The following is a 15,336-nucleotide window of genomic DNA, read 5'->3' as shown; positions in this document are numbered from 1 at the left end:
CCTGAATGCCTGGATATGCTGGCTGTGAAATTCTTACTTTTTTCCCCTGTAAATTCTTACTTTTTTGACTTTTGTTTTTTTGGGCCCCCATTTGGCATTTTTAATTCTGTCAACATAATCTGGAGGCAAAGTACATTTGGTTAGACTTTATTTCTTCTTCACTATAATCACATTCTCTCTAACCAAATATGCCTAAGACCCCTGGGATTTGAATTTTAGTATTCTGAAACTCCCCTGACGTTCACGTACATATCGTGACCTAGAAGTGTTCCACATCTATAAGTGACTTATCTCAGCTATTATGTTTTATTTTTCCTTACTTTATGACCAGAAGGTAATGTGGAACTTCACATTCTTGGAATCCCTTGCTGCTCATTCCAGGGTCTACATATATGAAGTACCAACAGCATTCTGTTCTTCATATACCAAGATAAATATATTTTTCTGATACTGACTTAACTCTATGAGAAGTTGCTCGACACTGGGGAAGCATCCTTGTTAAGAATTTCTGTAAATATCTACCTTGCCGATTTCTCTAAAAATTCAGTGATTAGTCTAAGATATTTGTCTTTATTGGTAGCTAGAGACTTTTTTTTTCCAGCCTACACTCTATCAGATCAAAGGACTTATTCTCACTTTTATGTTTGCTGAATTGTAATAGATGGTGGTGTGAGGTGGTGAAAGCCTTTGCCACAACTCTGTAGCCTTCTTTAAGCCGGAGTTTTTTCACAGTGAAATAAAAGCCAGGCTTACCCTGCAGGGCTTTGAGAGGATTAGACATGATTTATGTCATGCACCTGGAACACAATAGACAGTAAATGATCTCTTGTTTTATTATTATCTTTATTAACATTATTATTAGAAACTAGCTTCTAGATAATATGTGAATTAAGCATATATATTACAGGTAGTGTATAAACTGGGCAGAGAATTTAGACAATCTGCTGGGATTTGCCGCATTCACCCAGTTCTTCAGCATAAGACTTCAAGGCCTCAGCTCAGATGCTATATTTTATCCACAGCTCTTGGCTAGCATTGTGCCTGCACATGTGCCCTGAGGCAGGTGTTGGCCTCATTTACTCCCTACCAAACACACTAACTCCATCTCTCGCTTTTTTCCCTTTTCTTCTAACTTTATCATTTTCCATTTTTCTTCCTTTTCTTTATCCCCTTTGGTGTTCTGTGCCTCCTCTTGGCACTGCTTAGTGTTGCTACAAAACTCAGAACTGAAGACACCTGATCTCTAATAGATTAGGGCCAAAAAATACACTTCTGGAAGGCCTGGTATATTTTTCCCTTTTAAGCATCAAAGGGATTGGAAGAACCTCTCCCGCTGAGTTATTGATCTTGCAGTGTATACTGTTTTCTTTCTAGTACCTATAACTACCTGGGAAAAAAGACAAACCAGATGTTGGAGGCTTTTGAACGAAAGGACTTCTCTTCAGCCCTGAACCATCAGGTTAACTTGATTTTCCCTTCATATAAATCACAGCCACTTTTCTTTCCACTGGATAATTCTTATTCTTTCTCATCAGCACTCCTACCTTACCTGCCCTTGTTAAAATTGCCCAGCTGCCTCTCTCTTCATTTTCCTTCTGCTTCTTACCTGTTCTTGTTTAAAACCAAACCTGTCCCCATTGTGTGTGTTCCCTGCAAGTCTAATCAGGACCTGCCCTGTACGGGAATGATCTCTCTCTGTTCCTCCTACAAACGATCTTTTACTCTATGTTCAAAGTATTTTTGTGAGTATGAAATAACAGTGATAGATTTCTGGGAAAAATGTGACCAAATGCTGTCCCCTTGAGGACCTGACACCCAAGTCTCCAGAGTTTATGAAGAAGCTGTGAAGCTGGTAACCCCAAATGGGAAGACTTGAACTGAAGTCAGAGCCAGTCAGTCACCTTCACTTGCAGTGTGCTGAGAACTGGTGGAAGCATCCCCCAGGCAGAAACAAGAGCCTAGTGAGTGATCTAAAAGGAGACATTGGCTTTGAACTAGGAAGAGAAAAGCAGCAGGAGATGATGCTTTACAGGGAGGACCCGGGGGGGATAGTGGCCACTGTTAATGCTACAAGGAGGACAGGCCAGCTGTCCAGAGAATGAAGAGACTCCTGAAGGGCAGAACCAATCTCGCAGCTGGGCAATAATGTGTACTCGACACAAGTGGAATGGGATGGAAAGAAAGAGCGTAGGCACAAGAGAAGGACTTGGCCTCCGAAATAGTAAATAATCAAAGTGACTGAGTGGAGTATAATAAAGTGACGGAGTAGAGTATCCCAAGAAAATAAGGTGAATGAAAGGCATAGGTAAGATCAGAGCAGGTGCTCAGTCCCAATAAGATTCAGATAAGGAATCTTTTTTAACAAGACAGGCTGCCTTTAGGGAAATTAGAGATTATAGAGCAGAAGTGCAGAACATCCTGGAGGTTAGAGGGAGAGGGGGTGACCTGAGCTCCAAGTCAGAGAGAATGTGAGGTAGCAGTTGCCAGGAATGATTAATTCCCCACCTTTTAGACCTGAACATTGAGCGATCCTAAATCTACTTCCTATTTCAAATTTAAATAGCTGATTTAATAGTTGCCTTTGTTCAGCCTCAGATCACGTGAAGCTAAGAACAAGAACAGGGTAGGGACTTAGGAAGCTTTGCCAACTAAACCAAACATTGACAAGACTTTAGTTTAAATTAAGAAGTCTGTCTGAATTGTGCAGACTTTGCCTTTTTTTTTTTTTTTTTTGCACCGATGGTTATTTTCTTTTTGCTTAGTTTCCCAGTGAAAGTTATTTCTGAAAATTCCAATCTGTTCTAAGCTGAATGACAAGGAAACCATATGATGGAGTAGACAGTGAAACAGCTGTGATAGGAGCCCTTCCATTTAGTGGTTTCTTTCATTGACTGGTCCGGTTTCCATCTCTTTCTTTTCCCCCATTAGTCCCACTCAAAATAGTATTGGTAAGGAATTTAGTTTACCACATTCTCTGTTTTATTCTTATAGAAGGCTAGTGTGAGTGGGTCTCATTTACTCATATATTTATATGCCAAGTGCTGGGCCAAGTGCATAACTTCATTAATACTGGTCTCTGCTCTAAGGGAATATACAATCAAGTGAAGAAGCAAAAAGTTAGGGCAGAATTTATTCATTCTAATGGACTTAAATGCCATCTGTTATATTTACATAAGTGAAATGACACACGTACAGAGATGTTCCGTACAACCTTGTATATAAAACCAAAAGATGGAAACAACCCAAATATCCATCCATAAGGAAATGGTTAAATGCATTGTGTTTGAGTTACGCAATGGAATTCTATGCAGCCCTTAAAAGGGTGAAATAGTTTTCTATGTACAGGCCTGGAAATATTCCATGATATATTAAATGTAAAAAAGCAGCAGGGTATAGAGTCATGAATGTGATGTGCTACAGTTTGTGTGAGAGGGAGAAAAGAGCATAAATACATACGTGTTTGTAAGGTTCTGAGTGTTAAAATTTCATTCTGCACAGAATTTTCTGTTACTAGATTGTATACAGTTGATGAAAACAACGTAAGAGTAAAATGTTACTGAAAAGGTATCTCTTCATGAGACGGATGGAGTCTTTTTCTTATGAATTAGTTCACAAATTCTTGGATGAATATTACTTAATGCTAGCATGAGTTTAATTTCAGCATCGATATTATTTCTGGTTTTTGTTTTTAGAGAAATGAGTGCTGCGAAACCCTGTAGGAATGGCAGAAATTTTGTTACAGCAAAGTCACTCAATTCTTTGAACAGTTTTTGAGTCATGTTAAAAATCACAGAATGCTTTAGTGATTTTCAGCTAACAGCCTGGGTAGCAACATTGAAAATAATGTTGAAAGCAAGAAGTTGAAAGCCCTATGGTTTTTTAGAGGACTCGTTACCCATTAATTAGAGGAGTCGCTTTGTCACTTTGTCAGTGCCAATACCAGTATTTTGATCTGCTCCTTTATTTGGTTCCCAGAGGTGTCCCAAGGCAGCAATATGGGAGGTATGTCTTTATTTTTTTCAAAAGTGGGAGAAAAAGGACTATGAAAAGGAAATACAAAAGGACAACCTGTAACTGTGTTACATGCGAATTCTTCACCTCATCAGTTTTAGAAAACAGCATTTATGGATGTTGAGGATCTAGAAATTATTTATCCCCATAAATCTTAGCCTTGGCTAAGTGTCCCTTAGGTATCTTGGAAAGAAAGTGCCCCAGAGGTTAGTGTACCCCAGTTTGAGAACAGCCACAATAGCTGATAGTTTAGCTATGCAAGCTAGATGAATAAAGGGTGCCTGCCCCCATCTTAGCTCTAGCCTACAATTCTATCTTTGGCGCTTCTTTTCTGCAAGAGCCCTTTTAATAAAGCTTATGTATGTGAAAAGATCCTACCTTCTCCTGGGTGGATCTCAACCCCAACCTCACTTGGCTGTTTTTTTCCACTCTGACAGGCCTTCAGACAACTAGGGTGTGTGGGCTTTTTAGTTTGGGGTTTCTGTCCTTTGACTTCCAAAATTTCTAAATTGTTATCACAGCTTAGTAATACTGACTATAGATTTGTGTTTTTCTTTTTCCTTTCCAGTTTTGCATTCAGAGATTTATCAACTTTGTGCTCAAACTTGGTAAGTTTTCTGCTTTGCCTGCTATGAGTGTAAAGGAAATGGAACACCATCACTGTGAGGGTTCAACAAGGACACCTTTAAAAAAATTTTTTTTGATGTTTATTTTTGAGAGAGAGAGAGCAGGGGAGGGGCAGAGAGAAAGGGAGAGAGAATCTGAAGCAGGCTCTGTGCTGTTGTTGCAAAACCCAGTGTAGGGCTCGAACCCACCAAATGTTGGATCGTGACCTATGCTGAAGTCGGACACTCAGTCAGCTGAGCCACCCAGGCTCCCCCAACAAGGACACTTCTTCCTGTTCCGTTGCAAGCAGAGTTTTATTTCCAATACTAGCTTTAAGGCCAACCCTATAAAATGGTGAAGTAAACCTATTTGGAGAGTCTTTGGCACCCTTCCACAAATCTCAGTCCTCCATTTTACCACGTTGTTTGCCTCCCCCGCCTCTGCACACCATTTTTTTTTTATCCTTTTCTCCCACCATCCTGCCCTTGCTCATTAAAATTCTACCACACAGATTTCAGCCCAAGGGCCTGGTGGGGGAAGGCAGTCTGAACACAGACCTTACTAAATTGTGAATGACTGACAGCTCTCCCAAGAGTATTTGCAATGTAAAGAGAGTTTATTAACATAAGTAAGCTCAGATGATGGAGGTTTGGATAATAGGACAGAGTAGAATTTGAGGGAAATACAGTGAATTTGCATAGAGAAACCTCCTCACAATCTCCTAAATCTTATCCCCTGACAAATGCCACCATTTAGTCCACCTCTTGAGGAGGTTGGCCCTTTCTGAGAACTTGGGTCGAGTCCAGGAAAAGTTTTAGGTTTGTTCTTGGCAGACCTCCCACCTCCCTTTCAGAGCCTTTTGTCTTCTGGCAACTCCTCCCGAGCTCCAAGCACCTATCATATGGAGCACCTCATTCCTGCAAGGTCCTCCACTAGCTCTCTTAATCCTTCGAAGATGCTGTTTCCCATTCACTCTTCCACTTCCATGATTGTTGTCCTATTTATGTGCCACAAGTACTGTATTATTCCCTTGTCCTACCTAAGCCATACTTTTCACAAAATTGTGGGTTTGGTGTGGTAGGTGTATATGTTCCTAAGGTACATTTAAATAAATATTAAACTATTAAAACTAGAGCTAAAAGTGTGCTTGTGTACATATAAGATTGTCTAGCAGTGACACTGCAACATTTCTGCCACATAGAGCTCTAACATACTAGCTGATACTCTTGCCAGAATATTTGCATTTTTTTTAAGTTTATTTATTTCATAAGAGAGAGAGAGAGAGAGAGAGGGAAGGGGAAAGAGAGAATCCCAAGCAGGCTCCACGCCGTTAGCAGAGAGCCGGTTGTCGGACTTGAACTCACAAACTGTGAGATCCTGACCTGAACTGAAATCGAGTCAAACACTTGATGGACTGAGCCACCCAGGTGCCCCCAGAATATTTGCGTTTTGAATGTGGACTCTTGAAGATAATTTTTATGATTTAAGAGAACACATCTTTAAAGAAATCATTTCAGACTTCCTTGGCAGGTTGGAGCTTTCGTGATTTAGTCAAGGAGAGACTATCTTAATAAATTTGTAGTCTACAGGGCACCTGGGTGATTCAGTTGGTTGAGCATCCGCTTCAGCTCAGGTCATGATCTCGTGGTTTCTGAGTTCAAGCCCCACATCGGGCTTGCTGCTGCTATATGTGCAGAGCCTGCTTCAGATTCTGTCCCCCTCTCTCTGCTCCTCCCCCACTTGCACTCTCAAAAAATAAATGCTTAAAATAAATAAATAAATAAACTTGTAGTCTTACTATGAGGGTAGCTCCCTATTCCACCACTTGTAATAAGCCTGGGAGGGCCATTTTGCATTCATCAAACTATACTGTATCTTTGGTCATGTTAGTATTTTCCTTCCCAATGTTCAATTAGTTAATTTAGCAAAAGAAAGTTACGTTTCATACCCTAGATCCAAAAACGATAGCTGATTAAAACAAATATCTGGCTGTGCTGTATTGTTTCCTCATATCCGCCTTCAAAATCCCTAATTCTATGTTTAGCTCCGTTTTCTACTATTTCATTTCACTGAATGTAAATTTTTCATTTCTAGTATTTATTTTTGTTTTTTTCCCCCAGATATTTCTGTATCATCAATTCTCAGGATGTAAGATTTGTCAGTTAAGCATTTGCTAGCTCTTGTGTGACTTCTTTTTCTCACGTGTTTTGTAAATTTTAATTCTGAATTTGTCTTCAGAGACTTGTTTTCTGGAGAATCCACTGTGCTCTAGTTTATAAGGTGTCCTAACAAGTGGTTTTACATTTGCCTCTGTTGGAGCTTTTACCAATTCTAACCAGTTTTTAGGTTAATTTCTTAATCCAGTTTTTACACCAAGTACCTAATGCAAATGTGGACCCAGTGTTCATATATGGCAGAAGCTTGGGGTTTCTTTCATATGATCTTCTTCCATCCACAACCCTGGTGGAAATGAAGCTTCCTTGGCTCTCTATGCCCAGGCCGGCAGGCTGGCTCCCAGTTTCACACAGGGAGTTTAATTCAACCCCCTCTATGCACAGACCCAAGGCTTCTTCTTGGATTCCTGACCAGCTTATAACACGAGCTCTAAAACAGCAGCATCTTAAATAGTGCGTTTCTCAGGGACTTCTTAGATTTACTTGAACTAAATTCTGTCTTAGCGATGAAGTCTTATCATTCGATCCATGGCAGTATATCCCTCAATCAGATTATCCTCCTGGACCAGTTGGCTTCAGCAACTCCTCACCACACTGACTTCCCTCTTCCCGATACCTTTGGTCCCTCCTTGTTTCTGAGGTTGACTTTGAGTCTTCCTTTGTTTTGTTTTACTGTTTGCCAAGTTGTTTAAAATATTCCATCTTTTCTATGTGTTTGAGACAGGAAGAGGAATTTCCTGTGTCTGCTAAGTCTGCCATAGTGACCGGAAATGTTCCCCTCTTTTATTCCCACCTTATCCTGTCATAGAAGTCACTGTAAGAATGTGATCTCGCTTTGAGATGTTTATGGCAAAGTGGACAGTCCCAGTCACATTTCCTCATTTGTTTTTCTTATCTAGGTTTTGGAGTGTCGCAGACGAAAGCCATCATGACTCTGGTTTCTGGGATTCCAATGGGCCCACCCCGGCCTCCCCTGCAGAGAGCTTCCAGAGAGTTTATTGATGAAGCCAAAGCTAGGCTGGAGAGCCTGGATTTCCTTTCTTCCACTGATTTAAAGGATGGAAATTTGGAATCCTGTAGCTAAGGCCTTTCTATCAAATCAGAGTGTGTACCTTGAATACTGTATTCATTTCTCAAGGGCTTTTTAAATGAACTTGAACTAAACACTTTTCTAACAAATGAAATCTCACCTCAATCGACAAGTATTTAAGTACATTCTGTGATCCTAAAATGTTTAATTTTTGTGAAGGGCCAAAAACCCTAAATGGGGTCATGAACCCTAAATCATTCAATATTTCACAACATTTTTGTGGAGAAATTTCTGCTTATATGGATGAAACGGAATCAAGAGGAAAATTATAAGTGATTCATTCCACTTGCCTTTAGGAGCTCCCATTATCTTGATTTCTGATTCTTAATCCTATTTTAAAATTTTCTAATTTTAAACCCCTATAATGTACTTTCATTTTAATAAATATTCATTTGGAATCTAGGACAGCTCTGAGCTACTGCAGTTAGGTGGGTACACTTACTTTAATACCAAATTACAACATGACTCAACTTTACACAACTATTAACACACCAGCTCACTTTGCTGCTCAGTCTAACTCTAGACTATCTGCTTTCAGATTAACTGTGATGTCACAGTTTTCCCCCCAAATATTGGGTTATGTGGAAACTTGCTTGACCACTAAAGGGCCCATGAGAGTGCTTTTCACAGAACCAAGAAAAGGCCCTCCCCAGAGATGAACTCAGGTCTCCACTTCTTGCTATACAGAGAACTTGTCACAGCTCAAAATCTCAAAGAACCAAAGGGCTCTTCCCTGGGCACCACATACTTCCCCTTTCCCCATTGAGAAGAAAGTGTCTCCCCAACAGGTCCCTGAATTACTGGAAGTGAAGGCCAATGTCCCTTCTACAGTTAGCCCAGGGACCCCTGTTATTTCTAGGTCATACTTTCAAGCACATTTCTTCAGTGAAGGAAGATTTGATGAGGACCCAAAGATTTTATTTCAGTCTAGCTTTCCCTACACACCTTCTTTACTCTTTCCTTTCTACGTACTATATCCCTGGCTGTTTAATCTCTTTTCCAGCAAACACTTGTGAGCACTTCCTAGTAACAAAATATACTGCCAGTCAACCCTTGATGATTTTATTTATTTAAAAAAAAATTTTTTTTTAATGTTTATTTACTTTTGAGACAGAGAGAGAGAGAGAGAGCATGAACAGGGGAGGGTCAGAGAAAGAGGAAGACAACAGAATCTGAAACAGGCTCCAGGCTCTGAGCTGTCAGCCCAGAGCCCGACGTGGGGCTCAAACCCACGGACCTCAAGATTATGACCTGAGCCAAAGTCGGATGCTTAACCGACTGAGCCACCCAGGCGCCCCAACCCTTGATGATTTTAAACCTGACTATCCAGTCTGTCACTTATCTAAGATTTTGTTTTTGTTTCTTCTGTAATGAGTCTGCTCATTGACAAAGGGCAAGTACTTGAAATTCATGTCAGGTATACTTTTTATTTATTTATTTTTTAATGTTTATCTTAGCATGAGTTGGGGAGGGGCAGAGAGAGGGAGACAGAGGATCTGAAGTGGGCTCTGTGCTGACAGCAGGGAGCCTGATGCAGGCTCTAAATCATGAATGGTGAGATCATGACCTGAGCCAAAGTAGGATACTCAACCGACTGAAGCACTCAGGCGTTATTGTTTTTGCTGTGTCTGGCATCTATCAGGCTCTGTCATCATTGTCTCCAACTCTATTGCTTGGTTAGGTAGTGACCATGCACAGTCTCACTCAGCACCACACCTCTCAGGGTCTACTGCATTAAGTTTGAATTTAATGTTAGATCAAATCCTCCCTGGCTTTTGAGTCATGGGTTACTGAGGCAACACATTTAAAACTAAATCTTAGAAGAATAAGATACCGTGACTTACTATTTTGCAAACAAAACCAAGCCTATGGGCAAAATGTACATCCTTACTGGGATATTCTGGGCTGGTACATTTTGTCCCTCAGAGGTGACACATCACTTTTTGTGCTCTGGGACATACTGATCACTGCAGCTTACCCTGGATTCCTTATTTATATAACTCTTGCCATTCTTGCTCTAGGTGGGGTCTCGTCTTTCCAACCACACATAGGTGTCGTGAACACAAGGTAATTTTCAGATGCTTGTTTTTTTTTTTTTCAAAGAGAAAAACAAGTTTTAAATATGGTATATGCCAAGTCCTGAATCTCGTATGCTTATTTATCTATTCTTTGTAGATACTTTATGATGTAGATTAATGATGTTTCATCGAATTTCTAAAATGCTCTTCATTGTAAGATATCATTTGATATACCTCTGAGGAAGAAAAAAACGCTGATAAAGTAGGACATGCCATCTCATTCTAGAGATATCAAAATGCTTTTCAAAGTGTATTTTAGAACTGATACAACAGAGCATCGTCCCTTTTTAAAATGAGGTAACTATGGCAAAGAGAAGTTTAATATCTTAAGGTCACACATGGTCTGTGGCAGAGCCAGAACAGGAATCTTGACTGGGTGGAAACCAGACTATATTCCACACCAAGAGTCTTAAAAACGTATGTCCACTTTTAACAACACCTCTTAGCTAGTGTTATCCCTAAGATTCAAGCCCAAGGGCCTACTGATATAGTGGAGAGTTGGGTTCAACATAGTATGAAATGACAGACGGTATGGCATGGTTGTATGAAAGGCAGGGTCACCTCATGGTGAGGAGTATGTGCTCAGGTCCAAGCTGTGTGGGTTCAAGTCCCGGCTCCACCACTCTCTGTGTATGACCTACAACATTTCATTTAGCTTCTCAGTCTTTCAGTTATCGATAACATGAGAATTATAATATGTATTACCTGTCTCCTGGTTATTATGAGGATTACACCAAATAATGCATATAAAGTTCTTAATGAATATTGAATAGTGTCTGGCACAGCATTCACACAGTGAAGTACTAGTTTTTGTAGCTATCCAAGGCATTCATATATACTCTTTATACAACAGAGAAATATTACATCACTGCTAAACCTTTTAATGAATAGCTGGCGAAATAAAGTTGAAAATGAGACTAAACCCAAGGCAAGAACTGCAACAGAAATTTGCATTTATTATTAATGAAGCCCAGATTATAGTGCCACTCTCAGGTTTTTTCCTGGGTTGGGAAGTTTTACTGTGTTTCCATCCAACCATAGACGGTAGGAAATGAAAGGTATCTGTGGGTTTTTCCACAATGAGATACCACCTCACACCTGTCAGAATGGCTAACATTAACAGCTCAGGCAACAACAGATGTTGGCAAGGATGCAGAGAAGGGGATCTCTTTTGCACTGCTGGTGAGAATGAAAACTGATGCAGCCACTCTGGAAAACAGTATGGAGGTTCCTCAAAAAACTAAAAATAGAACTACCCTACAACCCATCAATTGCACTACTAGGTATTTATCCAAGGGATACAAGTGTGCTGTTTTGAAGGGTCACATGCACCCCGATGTTTATAGCAGCACTATCAACAATAGCCAAAGTATGGAAAGAGCCCAAATGTCCATCGATGGATGAATGGATAAAGAAGATGTGGTATATATATACAATGGAGTATTACTCGGCAATCAAAAAGAATGAAATCTTGCCATTTGCAACTACATGGATGGAACTAGAGGGTATTATGCTAAGTGAAATTGGAGAAAGACAAATATCATATGACTTCACTCACATGAGGACTTTAAGACACAGAACAGATGAACATAGGGAAGGGAAGCAAAAATAATATAAAAACAGGGAGGGGGACAAAATAGAAGAGACTCATAAATATGGAGAACAAATTGAGGGTTGCTGGAGTGGTTGTGGGAGGGAGGATGGGCTAAATGGGTAAGGGGCATTAAGGAATCTCCTCCTGAAATCACTATATGCTAAGTTGGATGTAAATTTTAAAAAAATAATTTAAAAAATATATCTGGGGGTGCCTGGGTGGCTCAGTTAGTTAAGTGTCTGACTTCAGCTCAGGTCATGATCTTGCGGTTCATGAGTTCGAGCTCCGCATCAGGTTCTGTGCTGACAGCTCAGAGCCTCGAGCTGCTTTGGACTCTGTGTCTCTCTCTCTCTCTCTCTCTCTCTCTCTCTCTCTCTCTGCCCCTCCCTGTTCATGCTCTGCCTCTTTTCCTCAAAAGTAAATATTAAAACATTTAAAATTTTTTTAAAAAATCGTTCAAAAGATATGTCTGTGGGTTTTTGAATGAGCTGTGTGTAACTATTTGGAACAGGGACTAACAATTAGAGAATGCCTTGTGCTAAGTGATTTGAGAACAAGCAGGTCAAAGAAGTAAGGTAAGAAAAGGGAAAACAATGAGTCATCATTATTGAAAAATGTGTGTATAGGATAGGGAGGTATGTGACATGACTTTGTATTAAAAATGTCACTCTTGAGACAATATGATAAGTAGATTGGAAGACAGAGACCAGGAACAGGTAAACCATTTGGTGGCCTATTGCAATTGGCACCCAATGGTGAAGCCCTAAACTAAGGAAGTGGCAGAAAGGAATGAAAGAATAGAATCTGAATATAGAAGATGTTTGTATTTGTTATATATTCTTTGTAACAAATCACCCCAAAACTTAGCAGCTCAAAACTGCAAACATTAATTAACTCACATAGTTTTTGAGGGTTGAGAATCCAGGAGCAGTTTAACTGGGTGGTTCTGCCTCAAGTTTCTTTTACAACCTTGTAAATAGCAGTCAAGCTATTGACCAGAGCTTCACTCATGTAAAGGTTCAACTGGAGCTGGAGAATCTGATTCTAGGTTCACTTAAAAGTAGTGGGCAGGCCTCAGTTCCTTCCTGGCTGTTGACCAGAGGCTTCAGCTTACTTCCTCTGGAAAGAGAGAGAAAGAATGGGCCAAGAGCCCAAAACAGAAATAATGGTCTTTTAAAGAAATCTCAGAAGTGACCTACCATCCCTTTCTGTATGCTATTAGTCATACAGAAGACCAATTCTGGTACAATGTAGGATGGGACTAACAGGGTATGAATTCCAGGAGGCAAGGACCATTGTTGGCCATCTTGGAAGGTTGTCTACCACAATGCTGAAGGAATCAGAATTGACACCCAAGAATCAGAGCCTGTGGGACATGATATAGAGAGGTCCACCAAGCATGTATATATGTTAATTTGAAGCTCAAAAGAAGGTTTGGTTAGGAGATAGAGGTTGAGGAAATATCAACATAGAGATGGTAGTTGAAGCAATGAGAAGAATAAGATTATCCAAACAGAGTATACATAGAGGGCTAAGAAGAGAACCTAGGCATGACTGGCATTTGGAGTGCCTATAGAGGAGGTGGCATAGGAGTCTGAGACGGAATGATCAGAGATATGGGAGCACAGCTGTTCTCAAAGGAACTCCAAATCCTCAAATATGATGGGTGGTAATGTTCAGAACATTTGCTTGGAGAAGAACATAGAGTTCAAAGGAAAATAGACAGTTAGCAAGGTAACAGCCTCAAAGGACCAGAGCCTCCCAACCACCACCGAAGGCCTCTTTGAAGTGTAGGTAGTCCTGGAAGCTCAGCAGTTGGGTACTGTGCGAGGTACCACTCTCAACCACCCCATCACAGGCTGAGCCCCAGGCTTAAGGTAGCTCAGAAGCAGCACAACTCACCATCAGGCTTCACAAGCTGCAGGGAAGAAGACTGGAGCTGGAAGACCAGCAGCCACCCAACTCCTGACTCAAGGGAAGGAAAGACTCAACCCAAAACAGCTGAAGGACCTGCCCAGACCAGGGCCACTGGTAAGTGGACAAGTGGTCAGCAACTGGCTCTGGCAGAGTATGGGATTGGGGGGAAAAGGCCCAGATTTGTCACATTTGACAATTTCTGTGGTCTAAATATTCCCACCATGGTGATATCAAATTACAACATGACATCAACTGGCTTGCAAACTTCTTGGAGATGGAACAATTGGCTCTTGGGAGCATGACTCTAATACTTTATATATTACTGTTTTAAGTTTTTACTACTAAATTTACATATGCATTATTAATTTTATAAATTATATGTGGCCAGTTAAATATAATTAAAAAATTATATAAGTAAATTATTTTTTATATAAAACATTAGCCAACCAATCATACCCTAGAACCCAAATGACTCTCCCTAGAGAACATGACTCTCCCATAGGATTCATCTGGACCAATATGTATGACCACACTGTTCTGTTCAATAGCAGATACCCATGGTCTCATACCACAAGCCTGGGGTTCGATTCCCGATGAAGCACAACTCCTGGCCACTCAAACAGTGCTACTTGCCACATTCCAGGAAGTAGGCCCATCGACAAACCGCTCTCAGGAATCAGAGCCTATCTCCTAATTCCTTCCTGCAAGTTTCTTCCATGCATTCCCGCCTGTTGTAGATTCTGGGTCTGGAGTTCCTTCTTGTCCAGCAAGAAAGCGGGACGTAGGATTAAAAATGTGAGAGAGGCTGATGTCCGGGGAAGACAAGATTAAGGGTCCTTGCTCCGTTTTTATTAGGATCAGAAGGCTTACAAACGTGGTGTTGGACGTGCACAAAGAGACAATGAAACTGTGAACATTAACTCATGGGCATGAGGGAATGAGGGTTTTGAAAATAAGTGGTGTTAGGGGTTTGGTTTAATACAAAACAAAATCCTAGCGCCCTGCAGGGAAGATTGTTTACAGTTGTTTACAGCAGACATGAGCCTGTTTACCCAGACTGTTCTAGGGGACAAGAAAGAGCATGCTACCTCAAGGTCAACAAGGCATCTTTCTTTTGCTAATTAGCTCAGCTTTGGGCAACTTCGCCCTGCAGAGGTCTATAGCTCTATTTACCTGTTTACCTAATTTGGTCCTTCCTTCCTGAGAAAGCAGCTTTCCGCTATAGAACCAAGTTGGGGGGGGAGGGGCGCTTCCACCCTGAATACCTAATCTTGTTTACCCCATATTTGAATGTTTTCATCCTGAGATTCCCTATTTCTATGCATTTGTCCTATACAGGGACCTTTGCCCCACTTTACCTATTCTTGATTTACCTAATCTTGTTTACCCAAACTTTGGTGTGTACATCCTATGGCTTTCTAATTCTTTATGCCTTGTTAACCCATCAGTGCAGGCTCAGGGAATTCCTAAACTTATTCCCCACACCTGCCCATGCCCTTGTTAGCCTTCCAGTAGGAAAACCATCATTTGCTCTCTGATTATGGACCATTGACCAGCCACTTAAAACTCTTCAAGCTTAGCATCATAAAATTTGTTTACTCTTCCTAAGAGCAAATAGGACCACAGTCTTTTTAATGTTCTACCAAGAATGTGACCACAGAAATGTGAGATAATAACCAAACGTTGAGTTAAGCCACTAAGTTTATACTAATGTGTTACGTAGCAATAGAAAACTAAACTTTAAGACAGTTTTGTGGAAATGGTACATTCGATATATATTCTTTTTTCCTTTAGCCTCTGAATTTCTTCTTAAAAAAAGTTGTCCAAGGTCTTTTATGTTCTTTCAAATCATGATCAGAAGACTCA

At 40.5% G+C, this 15,336-nt stretch overlaps 1 protein-coding gene across 4 annotated transcripts in view; it reads left to right on the top strand.

Annotated features, from left to right (window-relative positions):
• Nucleotides 1–8,283, top strand: part of NPL (N-acetylneuraminate pyruvate lyase) — a 38,091-nt gene extending 29,808 nt beyond the window's left edge. For 3 of the 4 annotated variants that reach the window (XM_043569405.1, XM_043569408.1, XM_043569406.1), the window contains 3 exons: nt 1,375–1,459; nt 4,580–4,619; nt 7,691–8,283. In XM_043569405.1, coding sequence (XP_043425340.1) covers nt 1,375–1,459; nt 4,580–4,619; nt 7,691–7,875 — 310 coding nt within the window. In that variant the 3' untranslated portion in view covers nt 7,876–8,283. The remainder of the gene's footprint in view (nt 1–1,374; nt 1,460–4,579; nt 4,620–7,690) is intronic. The other variant, XM_043569407.1, reaches the window with a different exon arrangement.
• The last annotated feature ends 7,053 nt before the right edge of the window (nt 8,284–15,336 follow it).

Source organism: Prionailurus bengalensis, chromosome E4, assembly GCF_016509475.1.
Source record: "Prionailurus bengalensis isolate Pbe53 chromosome E4, Fcat_Pben_1.1_paternal_pri, whole genome shotgun sequence".
Classification (NCBI taxonomy): Eukaryota; Metazoa; Chordata; class Mammalia; order Carnivora; family Felidae; genus Prionailurus; species Prionailurus bengalensis.
The sequence above is the reverse complement of the archived record's forward strand: the minus strand, read 5'-3'. Positions and strand labels throughout refer to the sequence as shown.